Source organism: Corapipo altera, unplaced genomic scaffold (assembly GCF_003945725.1).
Source record: "Corapipo altera isolate COAL_440 unplaced genomic scaffold, ASM394572v1 65, whole genome shotgun sequence".
NCBI classification, from domain to species: domain Eukaryota; kingdom Metazoa; phylum Chordata; class Aves; order Passeriformes; family Pipridae; genus Corapipo; species Corapipo altera.
Window position 1 is genome coordinate 10,508,072 of NW_020884891.1, and position 17,473 is coordinate 10,525,544.

General features: G+C 42.0%; 2 protein-coding genes across 7 annotated transcripts in view; one reads left to right on the forward strand and one right to left on the reverse strand.

Annotated features, from left to right (window-relative positions):
• COL4A6 (collagen type IV alpha 6 chain) overlaps positions 1-6,313 on the reverse strand; it is a 116,249-nt gene extending 109,936 nt beyond the window's left edge. For 2 of the 3 annotated variants that reach the window (XM_027645191.1, XM_027645189.1), the window contains exons 1-2: positions 6,211-6,312; positions 6,080-6,128 (exon numbers count right to left, since the gene is read on the reverse strand). In XM_027645191.1, coding sequence (XP_027500992.1) covers positions 6,080-6,128; positions 6,211-6,224 — 63 coding nt within the window. In that variant the 5' untranslated portion in view covers positions 6,225-6,312. Of the gene's footprint in view, positions 1-6,079; positions 6,129-6,210 lie in introns of all 3 variants that reach the window. The other variant, XM_027645190.1, reaches the window with a different exon arrangement.
• A 423-nt stretch (positions 6,314-6,736) lies between these two features.
• Positions 6,737-17,473, forward strand: part of COL4A5 (collagen type IV alpha 5 chain) — a 77,992-nt gene continuing 67,255 nt past the window's right edge. For 3 of the 4 annotated variants that reach the window (XM_027645187.1, XM_027645186.1, XM_027645188.1), the window contains exon 1: positions 6,738-7,044. In XM_027645187.1, the coding sequence (XP_027500988.1) occupies positions 6,952-7,044 (93 nt within the window). In that variant the 5' untranslated portion in view covers positions 6,738-6,951. Of the gene's footprint in view, positions 7,045-17,473 lie in introns of all 4 variants that reach the window. The other variant, XM_027645185.1, reaches the window with a different exon arrangement.

Below are 17,473 nucleotides of genomic sequence, written 5' to 3' on the forward strand. Positions count from 1 at the left end.
TGGTGTTATTTTCACCTCTTTGTGTTTCCTCAAACCTGAGAGAAGAGGAAACTATTCTGAAAAGATGAATTTGAACATAAGTAGTAAGATTATTGTCAACAACTTTTGAAAGTAGAAAGTTAAACACAGTACTGGAAACTGCAGCAACTTGACTTCCATATAAATCACACCAACAGAGAAGGGGAAGCTGTATAGAAAAACCCAAGGTAGGCTGAACTGCAGGAAATTTGTGCAAAAAGCACAGGAACAAGTTATTTACTTTCCCCAAGTATTTTCAGATTTATTGCCCACACCTCCAAATTGCCTTTTTGCAAGGAACAGGTAACGAGAACTGCATCATTCCACTCTAAATGCTCTTTCTGTTCAGACATGTAAATGGAAATATGTTAAAGCTCAGCTAGGGTTTATAGCCTCCCCAGGAGAGTGAGAGCCTTATTGGGCTATAGGGATATTTTGAAAGAAAAAAAAAAAAATTTAAAAAGACAAATAATTAAAAAAAAAAAAAGAGAACTAAAAAACCAACCACCTAAGGAAATTAACCATTATCCATGGAGGGGCACACAAACCCACTTCTCAAGGAAGAGAGAAGGTCAAGTAAATCAAAAATTCTGGCAGGAAAGACTTTTTCATCTATATCTATCATGACTTCATGATCACCTCAAAATACTATTACACCACTCTACAGTATAAAAATACCTTTTCATCCCAGAAGGAAAACCTTTCTTTTATTATTTTGAGGCACCTAAAGACTTGCCCTAAAAAGAACTGATAATTCCCAAAAAGTCACTGACAAAAGGGTAAAACTGGCTGGCATCTCTGAAATATGTTCCTGTTTCCTCAGCACTGTTTAATACGGAATCACGAGCTTTGCAGTGTTTGTAGCAATCCCTTCCTAGCACAGCTTGAAAGATGCTCAAAACCCAGGTGGTCATATTTCCTGATACATAACCAAAACTGTCTGACAAGAGACTAGTTGGATGTCTACTCTTAATGCTTCAGTGAGCACTCAGGAGTAAAAGTACTTGGAGAAACAACAGAGTATCTGTATGATTAGGAAATTGCTTCTGGATCAATTATGCTCTTTTCAAAAAACACTGCAGCTTCCTATGGTTCAAAAAAAAAATCCGATTAAACACCAAGCGCTGGCAATAAGTTGACAACTTTGCCTGAACAGATGCTGTGCCTCTGGGAGTACGGGATAACAAGGAGTTCTTTTCTCCCTGTACAAGTCAGGAGTTACCAGTCCTCTTCCTGAAGCAGTTCTATGTCTACAAATGGAGTATGACTAGCATACAAAAACTAAACAAGAAAGAGGCAGAGTTAAGACCTCGTTGAGTTCGGTATTTGCAAGCCAGAGCCATTTTACCATCACAAATTTTTTTGCACTCTGTAACATTCTCATAATATCTGTAAACATCAGCATGTTACTGCAGCTACCCCAGAAGGAAGAGTTAGTAAGGGACAAGGTACCAGGACCTTACTGGTGTGGAGAGTCTCTACAGCAAGAATGGACAAAGGGTGGAGAAGCCCCACCACAAAAGGCCCTGCCTACTTTAGGGACAGCAGCATGACTTACTAACAGCAGCTCTTAAGCCAAGGGAACACAGTGGCTGGTAGTGAAGCTGGCTTGTGTCCAGAAGGGGAAATAAAATGCTTCTTCGGGTCACACAGTGCTTCTCACACCTATAAAAAGGCAGCCATAACCTTAAATTGATAATGATATCAAAAAAGCTCTTCAGAACACAATCACGTGTTACTCCACTTCATAGCTGCTGTAACCTGACATAGTATCTGACTGCCAAATAAACAACCACTTTGTATGCTCAGTTGTCTTCAGCACCCAGAAAACATTCAGTAAATAAACAATTATTTGTTCAGATGGGAGAGAAAGGGATAGTCAGCTTTAAATGAAAATTTCCCCTACAAGTTAACATGTCTTGGCAAGAGCTCAATAATTAGCACTATTATGAACAATCAGCTTCTTTTTTTAGTAATTCTCACTATTTTGCTACAGAACCAGGGTATAAATCTTATTATTTACTATAGACCTATTGCCACTCAAAGTTGACCTTCACAGATGACCATTCTCAATGCAATATGAGAATCTTCACCAAACAACCCTCCACACCCATGCATTCTTACACATTAGAAGCCTTATCTGGTAAACAAATCCTGAGATTTAGAAGATTAGGTTGGTATTTTAAATTATTTCTTGAATTCTGTAGATTCCTTCCTTATACAAGTAACTTTACTATATATATTACTTCTTTCCCCATAAAATTCACTACTACATAAAGATACAGCTGTAAAAATCAAATTACAGAAGGATTGCATACTTATAAATACTGATTAAAATGGCAAAGAAAAAGAAAACAGAACTTTATAAATACCTCTTTAATGGATAACATCGTATTTGCAGAAACTGCATTGGAAAGTGTTATGATGAGAGCTGCAACTCTGTTTTAAATGCTCATAATTAAACAGCTATTTTTCCCCTCTGTCAGAGACTCTGGGACAAAACTTATTTTTGGCCACTGAAAACGAGTTCGGTTCAATTAAGCTCATCCAGTACATATTAAAGTAAAAGATATTATGAAACATTTGTATCATAGATATAGAAACAAAACACACAGAAAACCTGGGAGACAGATAAATAAGACCATTTGTGCTAGTTTGTCATGAACAAGCAGAGCTTCAGTTACTCAAAATAGAGCAGACTGCCCAGAACTGGTTTTCACACGTAGTTTTTATTTGCCTTACTTGGATACTGAAAATCTTCTGCTGAACAAGATACTAAGTGCTAAAAAAAGAGGGTGACTCTCGTTAATCTGCACATTTATTAGCAAAAAAATGGAAGAGCTGCAATAGTACATGAAGTCCACTCATAACATCAAGCTAACTGAACTCCATCTGAAAGCTCATGTGTCCCAACAGAACATGTCTGATGGCAAGTCCTTACAGTAAGTGCTAACAGTAATTCCTTAGGACATCACATCAAAACCAGCACGTATTCCAGGTACACTCAACTAGCTGAACAAGGACAGAAAGGAAATAAATGAGGAGTTATCACCTCACCTGTATGCCAGGTATGCTCTCAGGGGGGCTCAGAATGACTGCTAGGACTATGATGCAGCTCAGCTGAGAGCTTTGTGAAGAGATGTGAATCTCAAATTTCATTGTAAGAGGCTGTCTCTGTGTTTTGTGACCATATTCAGCTCATGCTCCACCTCACGTTTATGAGAGGAAAACTCCAAAACATCAGCAAAACTCTGATTATCTTTTAAAAAGTCCCTCTCCTAAAAACTCCATTTTGCCCTGTAGCATGGAAAAGCCTCAGGGGAGGACAGTGATCAGCCAAGGCAAACCCCTACCTCTCTAGCACGTCTTATCCCCCAGAGTTCTGGACCAACTTTTGTCATTTGTCTGAGTGCAATGAACGTCTCAGGGACAGTACTACAATGTTGTTTTACTTATGCACAGCATCTTGTACTGGCACTCCTGGCTAACTATTAACACAAATTATTGATGATAAAAGATTGAAACCACGAATGAAGCATAGCTTCTAGAGTGACTGCAGTTGAAAGCTATCAGGGGAAGCTCTTAGGTCACTCCCAGCAATTGGGCTACAAACCAGGTAACAGTCTCTGCAAAGTAACTGCAAGTCATCTGTGTTTTTAACATTTGGCTCAAGAAAACATAGATAGCATTACAAGACTAATTTTGTACTGCCATTCAAAATAGATCATCATTTATACCCAGGGATAATAATTATAAACTGAGAAATTAATTCAGATACACTTTAAAATCCTTTTCTTACAGAAAAGGGGATGACTGCACTTCATAACTGAGACCTCTGTGTCAAAGCCACCTTTGATACAACTAGTTCTGTCCACAGGACCATTCCTGAAGAGTGCTCAAGAACTGGAACTATATTTTATGGACATTTCCTTTACAGCAGATACATTATTGAAATTAGGTTTTTTTAATGAAAGAAAATACGAACAACAGTTATAAATGACATCATCTCCAGCAACAAGCTGTGAATAGTCTTCTAGAAGTTTTTACTCCTTATTAACCTAAAGCTTTAACCTCATTTTATTACCATGGTACTTCACTATGCTCTGTCACTTCAAATTATATACCAGAAGACTATTAAGAAATGTTTCAGAGATCATGCTTTTTCTAAGAAAGCTCTGCTTACTGCAAGTTCCATCACCAGTACTTTCTCTTAACAGCTTACTTCATGCTGGAAGGTGTTAGGATGTGTTTTTAAATCAGTGATACCAGAAAGTCATTAACCTACTACCCTACCCGAAGTTCACAAAAACAGAGTTTTAATCTTTCTTGTTGGGCATGTTTGACAGCATTTTTAATAAAAATCATTAAATCCATTAACTGCTTAGACATGCAGAGCACTAGGTATTTTAAGGACCTATTTCTGATTCTTTTTCATAGTTGTAGACTGATTACATAGCAACTAAGATTTTGACTGTTTTCTAACCCTGAAGAAAACTGTCAGGCAAACTTAGAAATAGCAAGTAGATATTAATCTTATTCATTACAATAGACTTAAATTGACAGTGTCCCTTTATGGGCAATGAAAAATGTCAAGGAACTAACAGAAATCTGACTGCTTAAGAGATGTGTTTTCCAAAAGATAGGAAGCAAAATTGGAGCAAACTATTTAAATTTGATATCAGTTACATCTGCATCAATCAGGAATAATTTCACTGCCATATTGCAAGAATTTATAAAAATTACTATAAAATGTGGCACATTTGCTTCAAAGAGCCTTTAAAATATGTGCTTTATAAAAGTCATTTCCACTCAGATTGCACTATAGCAAGAACTCTTAGAAGAACAGTTCTTGGTTTTGTTAAAGAAAACTCTCTAATCTTTTAATCTTCGAGAAGATTAAAGCTTGTAACTACCACCTGATCAGGATGATGAAATTCTACTAGTGCAATTGATTATAAAAAATGCAAAATGGAACCAAGCCTTTCATATTTATGAAAAGTATAAACCCCTCTGCTATTAAAGACTTTTAAAAATATTTCTTCTCAGTTGCACAGGAAGGTTCTTATTCCTTAAAATTTTAATCAAGAGTAGCAAAAGCAGTAGAAAAACATTGGCTGCCAAGTCAAGAACACATTTTAACTGGCTTTGTTAGAAATCTGTCCAAAGTTGAATTAAAATAAACTTGCTTAAAGCATATTATACTACTTCCATTAATTCACTATTGTATGCTTGCTGTAAAATCCACACCACAACTATTACTGTACAATCTTAATTTACATTACAATATAACAAAGACATTTTTTTAACTGCTGACTTTACATCAGTTGGACACTTAATTTAGGCTACAGATCTTCCAAAGGACTCTTTCATTCACTAGTTGAGTGGGCTAAGAATTGCAGCATCCCAGCTGCAGAAAATCTATTATAACGCCAAAAAGAAGAAAATTATAAACATTTTAAAAGCCTGCAATTGCCTACTAATCTATTTAAACATTAATTAGGAACAGCAAGAGAAAATCCATGTTTATGTCATAAAATTGTCAGGCTAACAGATCATAAAGTCATTGCTTCTGTATAACAACTTGGAATTTAAAACACATTTACTAATAGTCATGAACCTTGATACAACACTTAACAGCTTAATCCTTTAATTTCTCACATCACTTTTACTTAGTTATGATGTGTTGTGGATTGGATCCCTCGTGAACAAGGACCTAGAGGGTCAGCTTTAAACAGAAAAGTTTGAGAAGAGGCTAAAAGAGAACGAAAGCCAGTCAGGTACAAAGTGAGACACTGATCACGCTTTCAGACACTGAAAGCTGTTACACAGCACACAGATGGTCTTTCACCCCAGCATACTTTTCAAAAACTAGTCAAAGTCGAGCCGACGAAAGCCACAAAGGGACTTCGGAGCACAGGTGTACAGCAATTAAAAAAATATCCGCGCATCTTTCCCAGGGGGGCGGGGACGTGTCCGTTCTCCGGCCGAAGGATGCCCAAACCCCGACAGGTTCGTCCGGGCACGTTCACCTCCAGCGAGCACTGGACCTGCACGCACTTACCGCACTCGCCAGCTCCGCGCCCAGCCAGAGGAGCAGCAGCACCAGCGCCCTGCGGGGAGGCAAAGGGACAGACAGTCACGGCGGGGAGCGGGGGCACCGCGGGGAGCGGGGGGGCCGCGCTCGGCACTCACCCTGCGCGCCCCATGGCCCGGGCAGCCCGCGGGCACGGCCGAGGAAGAGCAGGGTCCGCCGTCACTCGGGGCGGGCAGGGCACCGTGTGGCTGCTTCCCGGCGGAGCACCGAGGGTGCCTGGCCCGGAGGAGCGACCGGGCTGGAGCCACCAGCGCTGCCCGCCCGCGCTCGGTCACTGCTCGCTTCCCGCGGCGCCGCAGCCGCTCCAGGCGCTCGCAGCGTGCCCGGGCAGGAAGTTCGCGCGGTGCTCGCCGAGGCGTCGCACCTGAGCGGGGCCGGATGGGCCGGGACCGAGCGCGGGCGAACCCCGCACCCGCCCCTCCGGAGGGGCGACCCGGCACTGCCAACAACTCCCCCTGCCCGCACACGCACACAGAGCGGCTTCCGCTGCAGAAAATAGTCCGGGGTCCAGCTGCCCGCCCGGTGGAGGTGCGGGGCGGGGAGAGGCGGCGCCCGCCCTTGGAGCCGACAAAACCGCGGCGCCCGGGGGCAGGGCGGTGTCGGGGGATCGCGGCCCCCTCGGAGCGGAGCGGCAGCGCGTCCCACACCGCCCGCCCGCCCCCGGAGCGGAGGAATACTGTAGTCCCGGGAGGACTTGAGCCGGGAGAAGCGGGCGAGTGCGGCAGAGGGGCGGGCGCTGCCATCGGGGCGGCCGGCGGGAGCCGCCTGCAGGAGCCGCGCTGCCCCGCCGGGCTATGCCCGCGCCGCAGGGCCGGCCCCGGAGCTCCTGAGCGGGCGGGATGGAGCCGCGGTGGCGGAGCTGCAGCCTGGCCGCCGGCTGCCTGGTGCTGGTGCTGCTGGGGTGCTGGGGGCCGCAGGAGGCGGCGGCGGCGGTGAGTGCGGGGCGCCCTCCTTGTTCTCCGCGGGTGCTGCCCGGCGCCGCTGTCCCCGCCGGGCGCGGCCGCCGCGCGGAGCTTCGGGGGGAGCTTTGGAGCCTCGAGGATGGGGTGAACGAGGGTGGGCTCCCCCTGACAGGAGCCCTGCGGCGAGCGGGGGTCGGCGGCACGGCCGGGCCCCGCCGGAGGGTCTCTGGGCTCCCGCAGGTGCCGGGGGCCCGTCCCCGCACAAAGCCCCGCGGTGCCGTCGGGCCGGCGCTGCGCGGGACCCTCACGGCCGGGACCGCCGGCGGCTGCGGGGAAGCAGGAGAGCGAACGGGAGTGCGGGGCGGGGGGAGCCCGGGTGAGCTTTGTGCGGGCTCTGAACCCGCTGTTTCTCCGGGAGAAAGGAGGAATGATTCCCCCTTGCCTTTCCCCCTCCCCAAAGGATCCCCATGAAAAGGTGTCTGAGCTCCAGCCGCTGAGCCATCACCTGCCGCCCCGAGTCGCACCTGGACGTGGCAGGGAGTTGGAGGCATGTGGGCATGGCTTGCCGGAGGATACTGTGCCTCAGCCTGGGGCTTAGTTTTCCCGAGGGTTGTATTTCTGCTTTCATAAAACCCGAGCTGAGGTGCTAACGGAGATGGTAAATGCGTGCACTGTAGCAGGGAGTGCACAGTAAACGACCTGGAGAAGAATTTTCATCTCTGTCTTTGAGAGATGCTATCCCAGGTTTCCTGGAGTGGCAGGGCCTTGAAACTGAGAGGTGGGAGAGGTGATCCCTGGCTTCAGGTTTCAAGGTATTTGACTAAGACCTCCAGCTGTTAACGAGTGGGAAAATTAACGAAAAAGGCTGGTGCATTTCACTAAAATACTCATACTAACATGGGTTAACTTCAGATTTTTACAGTTCCTTTCTCTTTTTGAATTTTTTTTTTAAGCTTACTTGGAAAGGAGAATGAGTCCAGATTGCTGTTCTTTAGGATTACTCTCTAGTTGAAAAGTCATAATATTTTACAGTGATAAGTGTAGAGTACATTTCTGTGACTCCCCCCTTCCATTTTGTAGTTAGAGCTGACAAAATCTTATTTGTCTTGAACTCTCCTTTGAAGTGCATTCCTTTACAGTGAAACTTTGTAGACCTTTCATCTGCCCTCTGAAAAAGCAAAGACCAGCCATAATATACTTCCTTCCTCTTCTACTCCTCCTCCTTACCGTGCCCAGGTGGGAAGCCAAGTGTAAGTGATACCAGTGTGCCACCAGTGCTTACTGATATGGGGAACTGCCTGTCTCCACATTGTCTGTGACACCAGTTCTGCTGCTCTGCTCGGTCCCACCTCACCCCAGGCTGCCTGCCTTAACTCCCACCCCAAAGGAGGACCCAGGCAGTCCCACCTACAGGGCTTCACTGGTTTAGCAGGTGGGGTTTGAAGATGGGGAGGTTTGTGTCCATAAATGTGGCCCCTTCCTCTCTTCAGGAAAGCATCCAGGCACAGTTCCATCTGTGTGGTTGGTGGGAGCCTGTGGCGTCTGGGAGCAGGACTGTGGTGGCCACGTAGGCAGTCCCCTACCTTGGAAGAAACAAAGAAAGGAGCAAAAACAATGGTGGAATTCCTGGTTCTTAACACCACCTTGTGCTGCGGCCTCTCTTTTAGGATTTGCAGTGAGCTAAGATTAACTGAAGACCCAGGGGCTGATGGGGATGGGGGAGAGATGCCTCTGTTCCAACCTACATAAATCCCACTGGTCTTTTGTCAGAAGGGTCTAATGGTTTTCTCAACACTTTGATGTTCTGATGTCCTTGAATTTCCTGTGATTACACTAAGTTATGCTGATCCCTATTAATGAGGATCAGCAGTTTATTCCTCCCTTTGTCAGAAAGGGTTGACTAAATGCTGTAGCAGTATTATTCATGTACACTGTCTCTTCTGTGAATCTTGTTTTGGGATCTTTCGTCAGAATCCTCCCCCCAAAAGGATAAATTTGGTGTGATGGCTTCAAGTCATTCTGGAGTCCTTATTCAAATAATATCTGAAATAGTTATTCAACATTTTAATGCATGTTTCGAATAAAAAAGTTGTACCTTCTTTGCTCCAGCTGATTTGTAATAGTGTATATGGCTGTGATCAGTTAAGGAGTGGCAGAATACAGCTGAGAGTCACTTGCCAGTGTGCACGTCATAGGGAAATTCTAGTTATTAAAAACACCCACTGCGTTTCATACTCAAGTAGGGATGAATTTCATTGTTCTGATTTTATTGCTGGGTTTTCATAGCCCATAGTCTGAACTTGGTGAGTAGTGTATGGATCATGCTGTGCACTCTTGTGCAGACTGGTTGATGTAGAATGATAACTACTGATGAACAGTGTAAAAGTAATTGGGAATCTGAGAATGGTTTTACTTAAGAGTGAGAAAATGAATGAGTTGGAAGATGGTGTCATCAATGTGTGAACTGATTTCAAGCCAGACTATTAAAAAAAAGTGCTCATATCAAAAGATATGAGTCCTTATGTATGTTAACAGAAATATTATTGCTTCAGTGTCCTGGTGGTTTTAATGTAAATAAATATAAATTTACATATATGTATATAAGCTAACTAGCTATTTTATAAGCAGATTTTTTCCCCCCTCTCCTGGCAGGTTTACACTTGCACTGTGTTATAGAAAAAGTGACCGCAAGTTGTGACTGAGAAATCTGTTTAATTAAATGACATAGATGGGCTAGATTCTTGAATTGGGCTATCTATGAAACTCACTTGAGGTTAGTGACTATCTATTGACTTACCTTGAGAAGAAGTTTCCCTCATGGTTAAGGCCTAGATTTTTAATGTGTAAATAGACTTTGTCAGCCCAGAATTACTAAAATGAAATTATTTCAGCAGTGTCTTTTTTCTTTGCCTTCCATTATAATTCCAGTCTGACTAGAAGTATAAGGCTGAAAACAGTTGTTCAAATATGGTAGGGCAGGCTGGCAAGATGGCTATTATTTGTGTTTAAGGAAGTAATATGTTATTTCTGAAAGTTCTCTGAGTTTGGTTGAGGTTTTTTTTTTCCTTTCAAAGGTTACCATATATATAAATATGTGCTACCATGTCATTAATGACAATGTACATGATTAATAGTTACTTTGTAAGTGATGGTCAACTGTGTTTCTCTTGTTTGTCCTAACTATTTTATTGTGGTAGTTATTATTTTCCATTTCATAACTGGCAGGGGCTCTTTCTAGTTACAAAATCTAAGTTTGTAAAAGCAGAAAGAAACGGATGCTGGCTTTTAGGATTCAGAAAGTATTTCATCCTGAAATTCCGTGGATGTGTCTTGATTAGTCATGCACAAGACTTGGTTTTATAACATCAAGGCTCAAGCCCTTCTGCTTCCAACTTGCCATTTGTCATATATTTTGATTTTACCCTTTCATGGCTCTTAATTAAAGACATGTAGTAAAATGACATATCTCAAGTTGTGTTGTGGCATAATAAAATACAAACAAATCCAGGGAATCTGGATGAAACGGAATGTGAGAGCTATTTGGACCACAACAGAATCTTTTGCAGCTATGCATACAAAATCATTATGTATTTTAGTCATTTTTTCCACATGATGGAAATGCTGATATTTCAGTGGAACTTCCTAGGCTTTCATTTTCCCGAATGAATGAATAAATCTATTCACTAAAAGCAATTATTAGTTACCTTTTTCAAAAGAGAAGGGGAAATTTTCCTAGGACAAAGTGTTATTTAATTTATTTAACAGTAAAAGTAAATTTTTGTAGTGATTTTTTTTTTTTCCCTACTGTGAATAAGCAATGACACTGTAATGCAGTTAACTGCTGTTGGGTTTACCAGAACATGTGAAAACTTTTCTGTATTGCAAAACAACTGAAAACATCAATAACATCCCAGCAAATCTAATGTGCATGTTTTCAGTCTGAGGCAAAGTGAGGTATCTGCTCCACACGTACAGCAAAGATGCACTGTGCATTTTTACCTTTCATTCACTAAGATGCTTCCTCCTCCAGTTGTATCAGCTCTGTAAACTCTCCACTGATATCACCACAGAACAAGATATCCAGATAACACCCACTGACATGTTCTAGGAATAGTATTGCACAAGTGCACTGAATGAAGAGCAGCCTCTGCCAGTGGTGACAGCAGACAAAATGCTCTGAGAAAAGACCCTTTAGGCAGAATGCTTTGTCCTTTACCCTCCTGGGAAAGGTTTGCAGTGCAATTAAACCTTACTTAATATCATTGGTACAGTGCAGCTTCTGAAAAAGGTGGTGTGCTGAGCATTCTGATTGTGTAGTTGTTTGGTGTGTGGAGGAAAAGCTTCAATGTAATGTGAAATTGTCATCAGAATAAACATAGCTGAGCTGAACAGGAAAGGATCCTGTTATAAAAAGGAATCTAGTGCTTATTTAAAAAAAAAATATTGCTTTGCAATTGACTGAGTCTTTCTTGCAGAGCTTAAGTCTTTCTTGGAGAACTTGTGAGAGGCTGCAAGAAGCAAAAACTGGGGGATGTGATCTTAATTTTAGGAGAGCTTGATAAAGAGCAATTAGATAATGGCAAAGCTATATCACAGATTTTACACTTTAGCTTAATCTCTTATGCTGTCAGCACAGCTGCATTCAGAATTTTGATTTTGTATTCCCCTTTTGTGCAGGGTGTCTTATACAGTGTGTGTTTGTATATGTATTATTTTGTTATAATGGAACAAAAGAAATTGTAGTAGCAATATAGGCAGCAATTTTACCTTTTTTACTTGAAGAGTGTGTGTTACGAGTCAGAAAGAAAGGAGCTTTACAGCTATGGATTTCAGGTCACTTGAAGGCTCTTGGTTATTGCAACTCTGCTGTTGGATTTCTTTGTCTCCTCCAATTTGGAGGGGAAGGAAAATAGTTTAGTCTCTCAACTGTATTTTGTTTCTTTTACCTAATCTCTACAGAGAATTAAAATGTCAGAGTTGAATTTCAATCTCTTCTCACTCCTAGCACTGTAAAAGGCATCTCTGTGCAATGCATTTGGCTATCTTACTTTTGGTTCTACATTATTATCTACCAAATTATTCCTTTTATTGAGGCATAGCTGGACCTGCAGAACTCTCCTACTCTTGTCTAACGTGACCCCAGCATATACTAAATAAGCTTTGCTACTGCAGCTCTGCTGAAACCCTGCTTTCTCCCCTCTTACCTTTCCCCAAGGTGAGCTAAGGTGAAAACAGGCTAATAAGTCCTTTTGCCAGTGTGTATCTGTCAGGACTTTCTGCTGAAATATGTTAAACATGTTGTGAAGTGTGTTTTTATAGGACCGCCTTTGTTGTTAGCAAGGGGAATCTTAGTTTTAAACTACACCATTGAAAAAAAAAGGTGTTTATGCAGGCTATTTATTACTGCTTCCTGGAGAATTTAGGTGCTTTTAGAAAGCTGATTTGTACAGTCCTTGGTTGCAGCTGAGGTCTGTGTATGTGGTGGACACCCCTTCTCCACAAGGAACAGTGATCGTGGAGGAAATCCTTGGTTTGCATTAAAATGCTTCACTGGAATGAAATTAAGACTTTAATCTCTTGACATCTTTCTCTACTGTAGTAGTTGCATCTCTCACCTCCTGCTGTTGTATTTGGAGATGTAGTTCTGTTAGATAAGATCACCTTATTGGCTCTGGAAGAAGAAATAGGGGGTTGGCTGGTCCATTTGCTGCACAGACTCGCTTGAGAGCCGTGGCAAATAAGCAGCAGAGCTGGGGGGGAACGGCTTCATTTGAGAGACTGAGACTCCAGAGCCATTCATGAGGAAGATGAAGCTTCCTAGAGGCCCTTCAGCTCAGCGTGTTTTAGGAACTACTGCTGTAAGTGACAGATGTTACAGTATCTTTTTAGTACTTTTATGGAGAAAATGAAGCAGAGCTATGCAGACTTTCCCTTCTAGCCTAATTTTCATCTTGACTGTCTTTTTATGTGGTTACTGGGCTAGACAAAAATCAGAACTGTATTATGCAAAACATAAAATTTGGCCTTATTTGACAACCATAGTGCTAAAGTGAAGCAGCCTACAACATTTTACTGAGAGAAATTTTACTGAGCCCTTGTAATAGTGGTGGATTTTGAATGTTTCAAGTCATTAGAAAGATATTATGGAATATTGGAATATGGAATTATGATGGAATAATCAGTTGCCAATGGATGCTGGATTTTTTGCTTGCCTATGGTGCTACAGGCTGGCAATCTTTTTGCCCCTTTATCGACTCCCTCATGATACTCTTGTAGTGGGAGTTTTCTACTTTTCTGTCTTAATCTAGAAAGATGTGGCTTATGTATCCTTATTTATACTAAGTGGTAACTTAATTTATATCATAGTATAAATATGTGATGCAAAACTAATGACTTGAAATCCAGGACTACTTAAAAGTAGCTAGGGAAATTAAGAATTATTTTGATGATATATACTGGACTTACCTGTATTTCTCCATTACTCTGCAAATCTCCAAAGTTTACAGTATATTGAAAATAGTTGATTTTATTTCTGTCTATTCTGGTTCCTATCCACTCCAACTCCTGCACTGTAGGTGAAAACATAACAAGCATTGGTTATAAACTACGTAAAGCTGTCAAGCTTAAGCAATGATTATTCAACAATTATATTTGATTTTTTGTACTTCCCCTTGTAAGCAATGAAGGCTAATCTTCCTTCATTAAGAAAGTCTGTTTATTCATAAGTTGTCAATATATTTCTATCTAACATCAGTCTGTGTCTGTTAAATACAGTGTGATTCTTCAAAAGCAAACCTTTCTCTTTATGTACTTAAATCCCACAGGGGTCCAATAGAGAGAAAGAAAATGACCACCCTGGGCAATGAACTGCACTCTTTCTACACCTTGAATTAAAGTAGCAATTATTAAAACCCACAATTAAATTGCTTTACTTAAAGCAATGGAAAACTAACGTGACTTGCAGGCAAGGCTAGACAAGCCTTCAGCTCCCAGAAAATTTGATTTCCTGACAAGAAATGCCACTGCAAAGCAGTGTTTGGGTGAAGGAGCTTATGAACTCGGTTTAAAAACCTTTTAAAAATAATCCTTTCTATGAGGCAGTGATTTTTCTCAAGTCAGCTTACTTTGAACCAACCTGTTACACAGAAAGACAGCAGAAGCCATTGTTTCTGAAGGGCAAAGTAGTTTCTAGCTATCATTCAGACAATGTGAATTGACTTAATCATAGAAAATACTTATTCTGAATTAGTTAAAACACTTCTTTGTATATTCCACCTTAAAGGACAAATCCAGAAGGAAAAGGAGGCTTCTTCCCTGCACTGAAAAATGAGAATTTATATTTGATTTAGCTATCTCTTTTCATCTAGTCACAGTGTAGTCAGATATGAGGAAAAACTTTGAGATTTCTGCAAAACCATTACTTATCTTTTAATTCTTGAGTCATTAAGTATTTAAAACAACAATGAGAAAATCCAGAGAGGATGACAAGTTGCAAGGCTTGAGTGTGTTTTGTTTTGGTAGTTTAACTTCCAGTATTCATTTAGTCCTTTCTTAATAAGGAAAGCAGTGCCATGAAAATTGCTAGAAGCCTGTGCCCAGAGTCTGCCCAGGCAGTGAAAACATCCATGCAAAAGTTAGTGTTTGTCTGGGTGGAGGAGATACTTGTAATTTTGACTGAAGAGAAAGTGTGTATGTAGTGTCATTTAGTTTCTGATCCAGCAGGCTTATGGAAAATTCTTGGCTGTAGTATTGATGACACTCCTGTATCAACAGAAAGTATCTTTTCTGTTCTAAAAGTTTTCAAGGTCTTAAAGCAGTGGTAGTAACAAAGTATTAAAATGTGTATGTCTAAAGTATGAATTTTGTATCCTAAGTGAACCTAGAAAACTTGTTAACTTTAGGCTTGAATGAGAAAATACTTGTTGACAGGTCTAGTCATGCTCGGGAAATGTGTATTTTTAGGACCTTGGCGTACTGTACCCAAGAGCTGGAGACTTTTAGTAACCTTACTGGCTTCCCTTATGCTTGACAGGAGAGAGTAAGCATAGAAAATGGTATTGGGTTTGCATGGCAAGGTTTTGGTAACAGGAGGGGTGTATGAGGTGGCTTCTGTGAGAAGGTGCCAGAAGCTTCACCCGTGTCCAGTAGAGCCAATGCCAACTGCTGGCCAAAGCTGAGCCCATCAGCAATGGTGATGGCATGTCTGGGGTAACATATTTAAGCTGGGAGGAAAAACTGCTGTACAACAGCAGCTGGGAGAGAGGAATGAGAATATCTGAGAGCATTGGCTCTGCAGACACCAAGGTCAGTGCAGAAGGAGGGGCAGGAGGTGCTCCAGGAGCCGGAGCAGAGATTCCCCTGCAGCCCATGGTGCAGACCATGGTGAGGCAGCTGTGCCCCTGCAGCACATGGAAGTCCGTGGTGGAGCAGATGGGTGCCCAAAGGAGGCTGTGATCCTGTGAGAAGCCTGTGCTGGAGCAGGCTCTCAGCAGGGCCTGCAGCCCCATGGAGAGAGAAGCCCAAGCTGGAGCAGGTTTGGTGGCAGGACTTGTGACCCCATGGGGGACCCACACTGGAGAAGCCTGTTCCTGAAGAACTGCACTCTGGAAGGGACCCACACTGGATAAGTTTGTGGAGGACTGTCTCCAGTGGGAGGGATGCCATGCTGGAGCAGGGAAGGAGTGTGAGGAGTCTTCCCTCTGAGGGAGAAGGAGCAGCAGAGACAACATGTGGTGGATGAACTGACCCCAACTCCCATTCTCTATCCTCTGGTGCTGCTGAGGGGTAGGAGATGTAGAAACCAGGAGTGAAGTTAAGCCTGGGGAGAAGTGAGGCAGGGGGCAAGGGGTTTGAAGGTCTGTTTTTTATTTCTTGTTACCCTACTCTGACTTTTAATTGGCAATAAAAATTATTTCCCTGGGTTGAGTCTGTATTGCCTGTGACTGCAATTGCTGTGAGACTTAGTGGGCACCTGGCATCCAGCCAAAGTTAACCCAGCACAAAACCATTGTTGGATTTAACACTCCGAATAATTTTACTTAGATGTAGATAACAAAACTTAAAAGTATTAGTATTCCAAGCTTGTAATTTATTGTAGAATCTCAGTAAAACTGTAAATATAATCCTTCTGTGCTGGAGTCTAGATTAGGTGACCTCTTGCTCAAAGCAGAGCTGTCTTGGAATTTCTCTGTTTGTTCTGATAGTTGCAGACTAAAAGGACATTGAAACAATATCTTCTATTCCAAATCTTGCTTGCTGTAGGAATAATGTTAAAATGTAGTGGAAAGGCTCCATACTGAGTGCTTGTAATTAACCTACTGGTTACTGCAGGATGTAGAGCATATATCACAAACTTGAAGCAGGTTATACTCTTGGCATATATTCAGCTCCAAATAGCACTTTTGGGAGTTGGTATATTCCCTAAAACAGAGTGCCTCAGGGAATAGTTTCCCTTAGAGAAAGTGACTTTCTGTTTCAGAATGTGTACAAATGCCAGGGGCTGTTTCTTACTCCTGCCAAGCTTCAGACTGCATCTCTAGTTTTAATGATACTTGAGAGCTGTTTCTTATGAATGGATCTCCTGACTTTAATTATTGTGCTGGGGTGTTGGAACCATGTGTGCTCTCTCATTGCCTACTCCCACTCTTTTAAACTGACAGTATTTTAATGTGATGTTGCAAGGAAGGCAGGTCACTGATACCCTGGGACCTGGTCAGAGAATCACTATAATGAGACACTTTAGGTGAGATATTGTTAATTTGCTACTGAGTAACCTCCAGAGGGACTGGGAATAAAATCAATTGCTGAAGAAAGCAATAACTAAATTTACACGTATCAAAGTAAGGAGAAGCTTAATGCTACTACTGAAGACTTCCTCCCTTTTGTTTCCCTTAGAAACAAAAATATAAAGGGGGGCCTTCTGCACCCCACCCCCCCCAGTGCTGATTAGATTTATTTTGCCATTATTGATGCCGTGTTAACACTTAAAAAAAACTTGTTGAATTTTCAATGCTTTATGTCAAGATCTAGTCTATGGTCCTTTTAGCTAGTTCTTTGCATGAATTCAAAAGTTTTTTCATGTGACAAGTCTCTGAGAAGTGTGACTTAATTTCCAGGGCATGCTTTCTGTTTAGTGGTGATCAGTGCAATCCAAATATAGGGATTCTCAGGTTGATGTAATGTATTGCCTCTATATGTAATTTCTCCGGTGTAAGGAAGTCAAATCTATTTTTTCTAATCAAGTTTGAGTATGTGATTCCAATTTGTATGTACTAGATAGAATGTTCTATTAGCACCAGCCTGCAGCTGTCTTCCAGTGTTTTAAAGCCAATAAAATACATTCAGGCCCCCTTTTACTTTGCTCCTGTGAAATAGTCTGTGGGAAATTACAATTGTGATTCTCCATATCAGTATAAGGTCACTTTTTGGTAGGAAGGTGCACCTTGCTCTGAAGTACCTC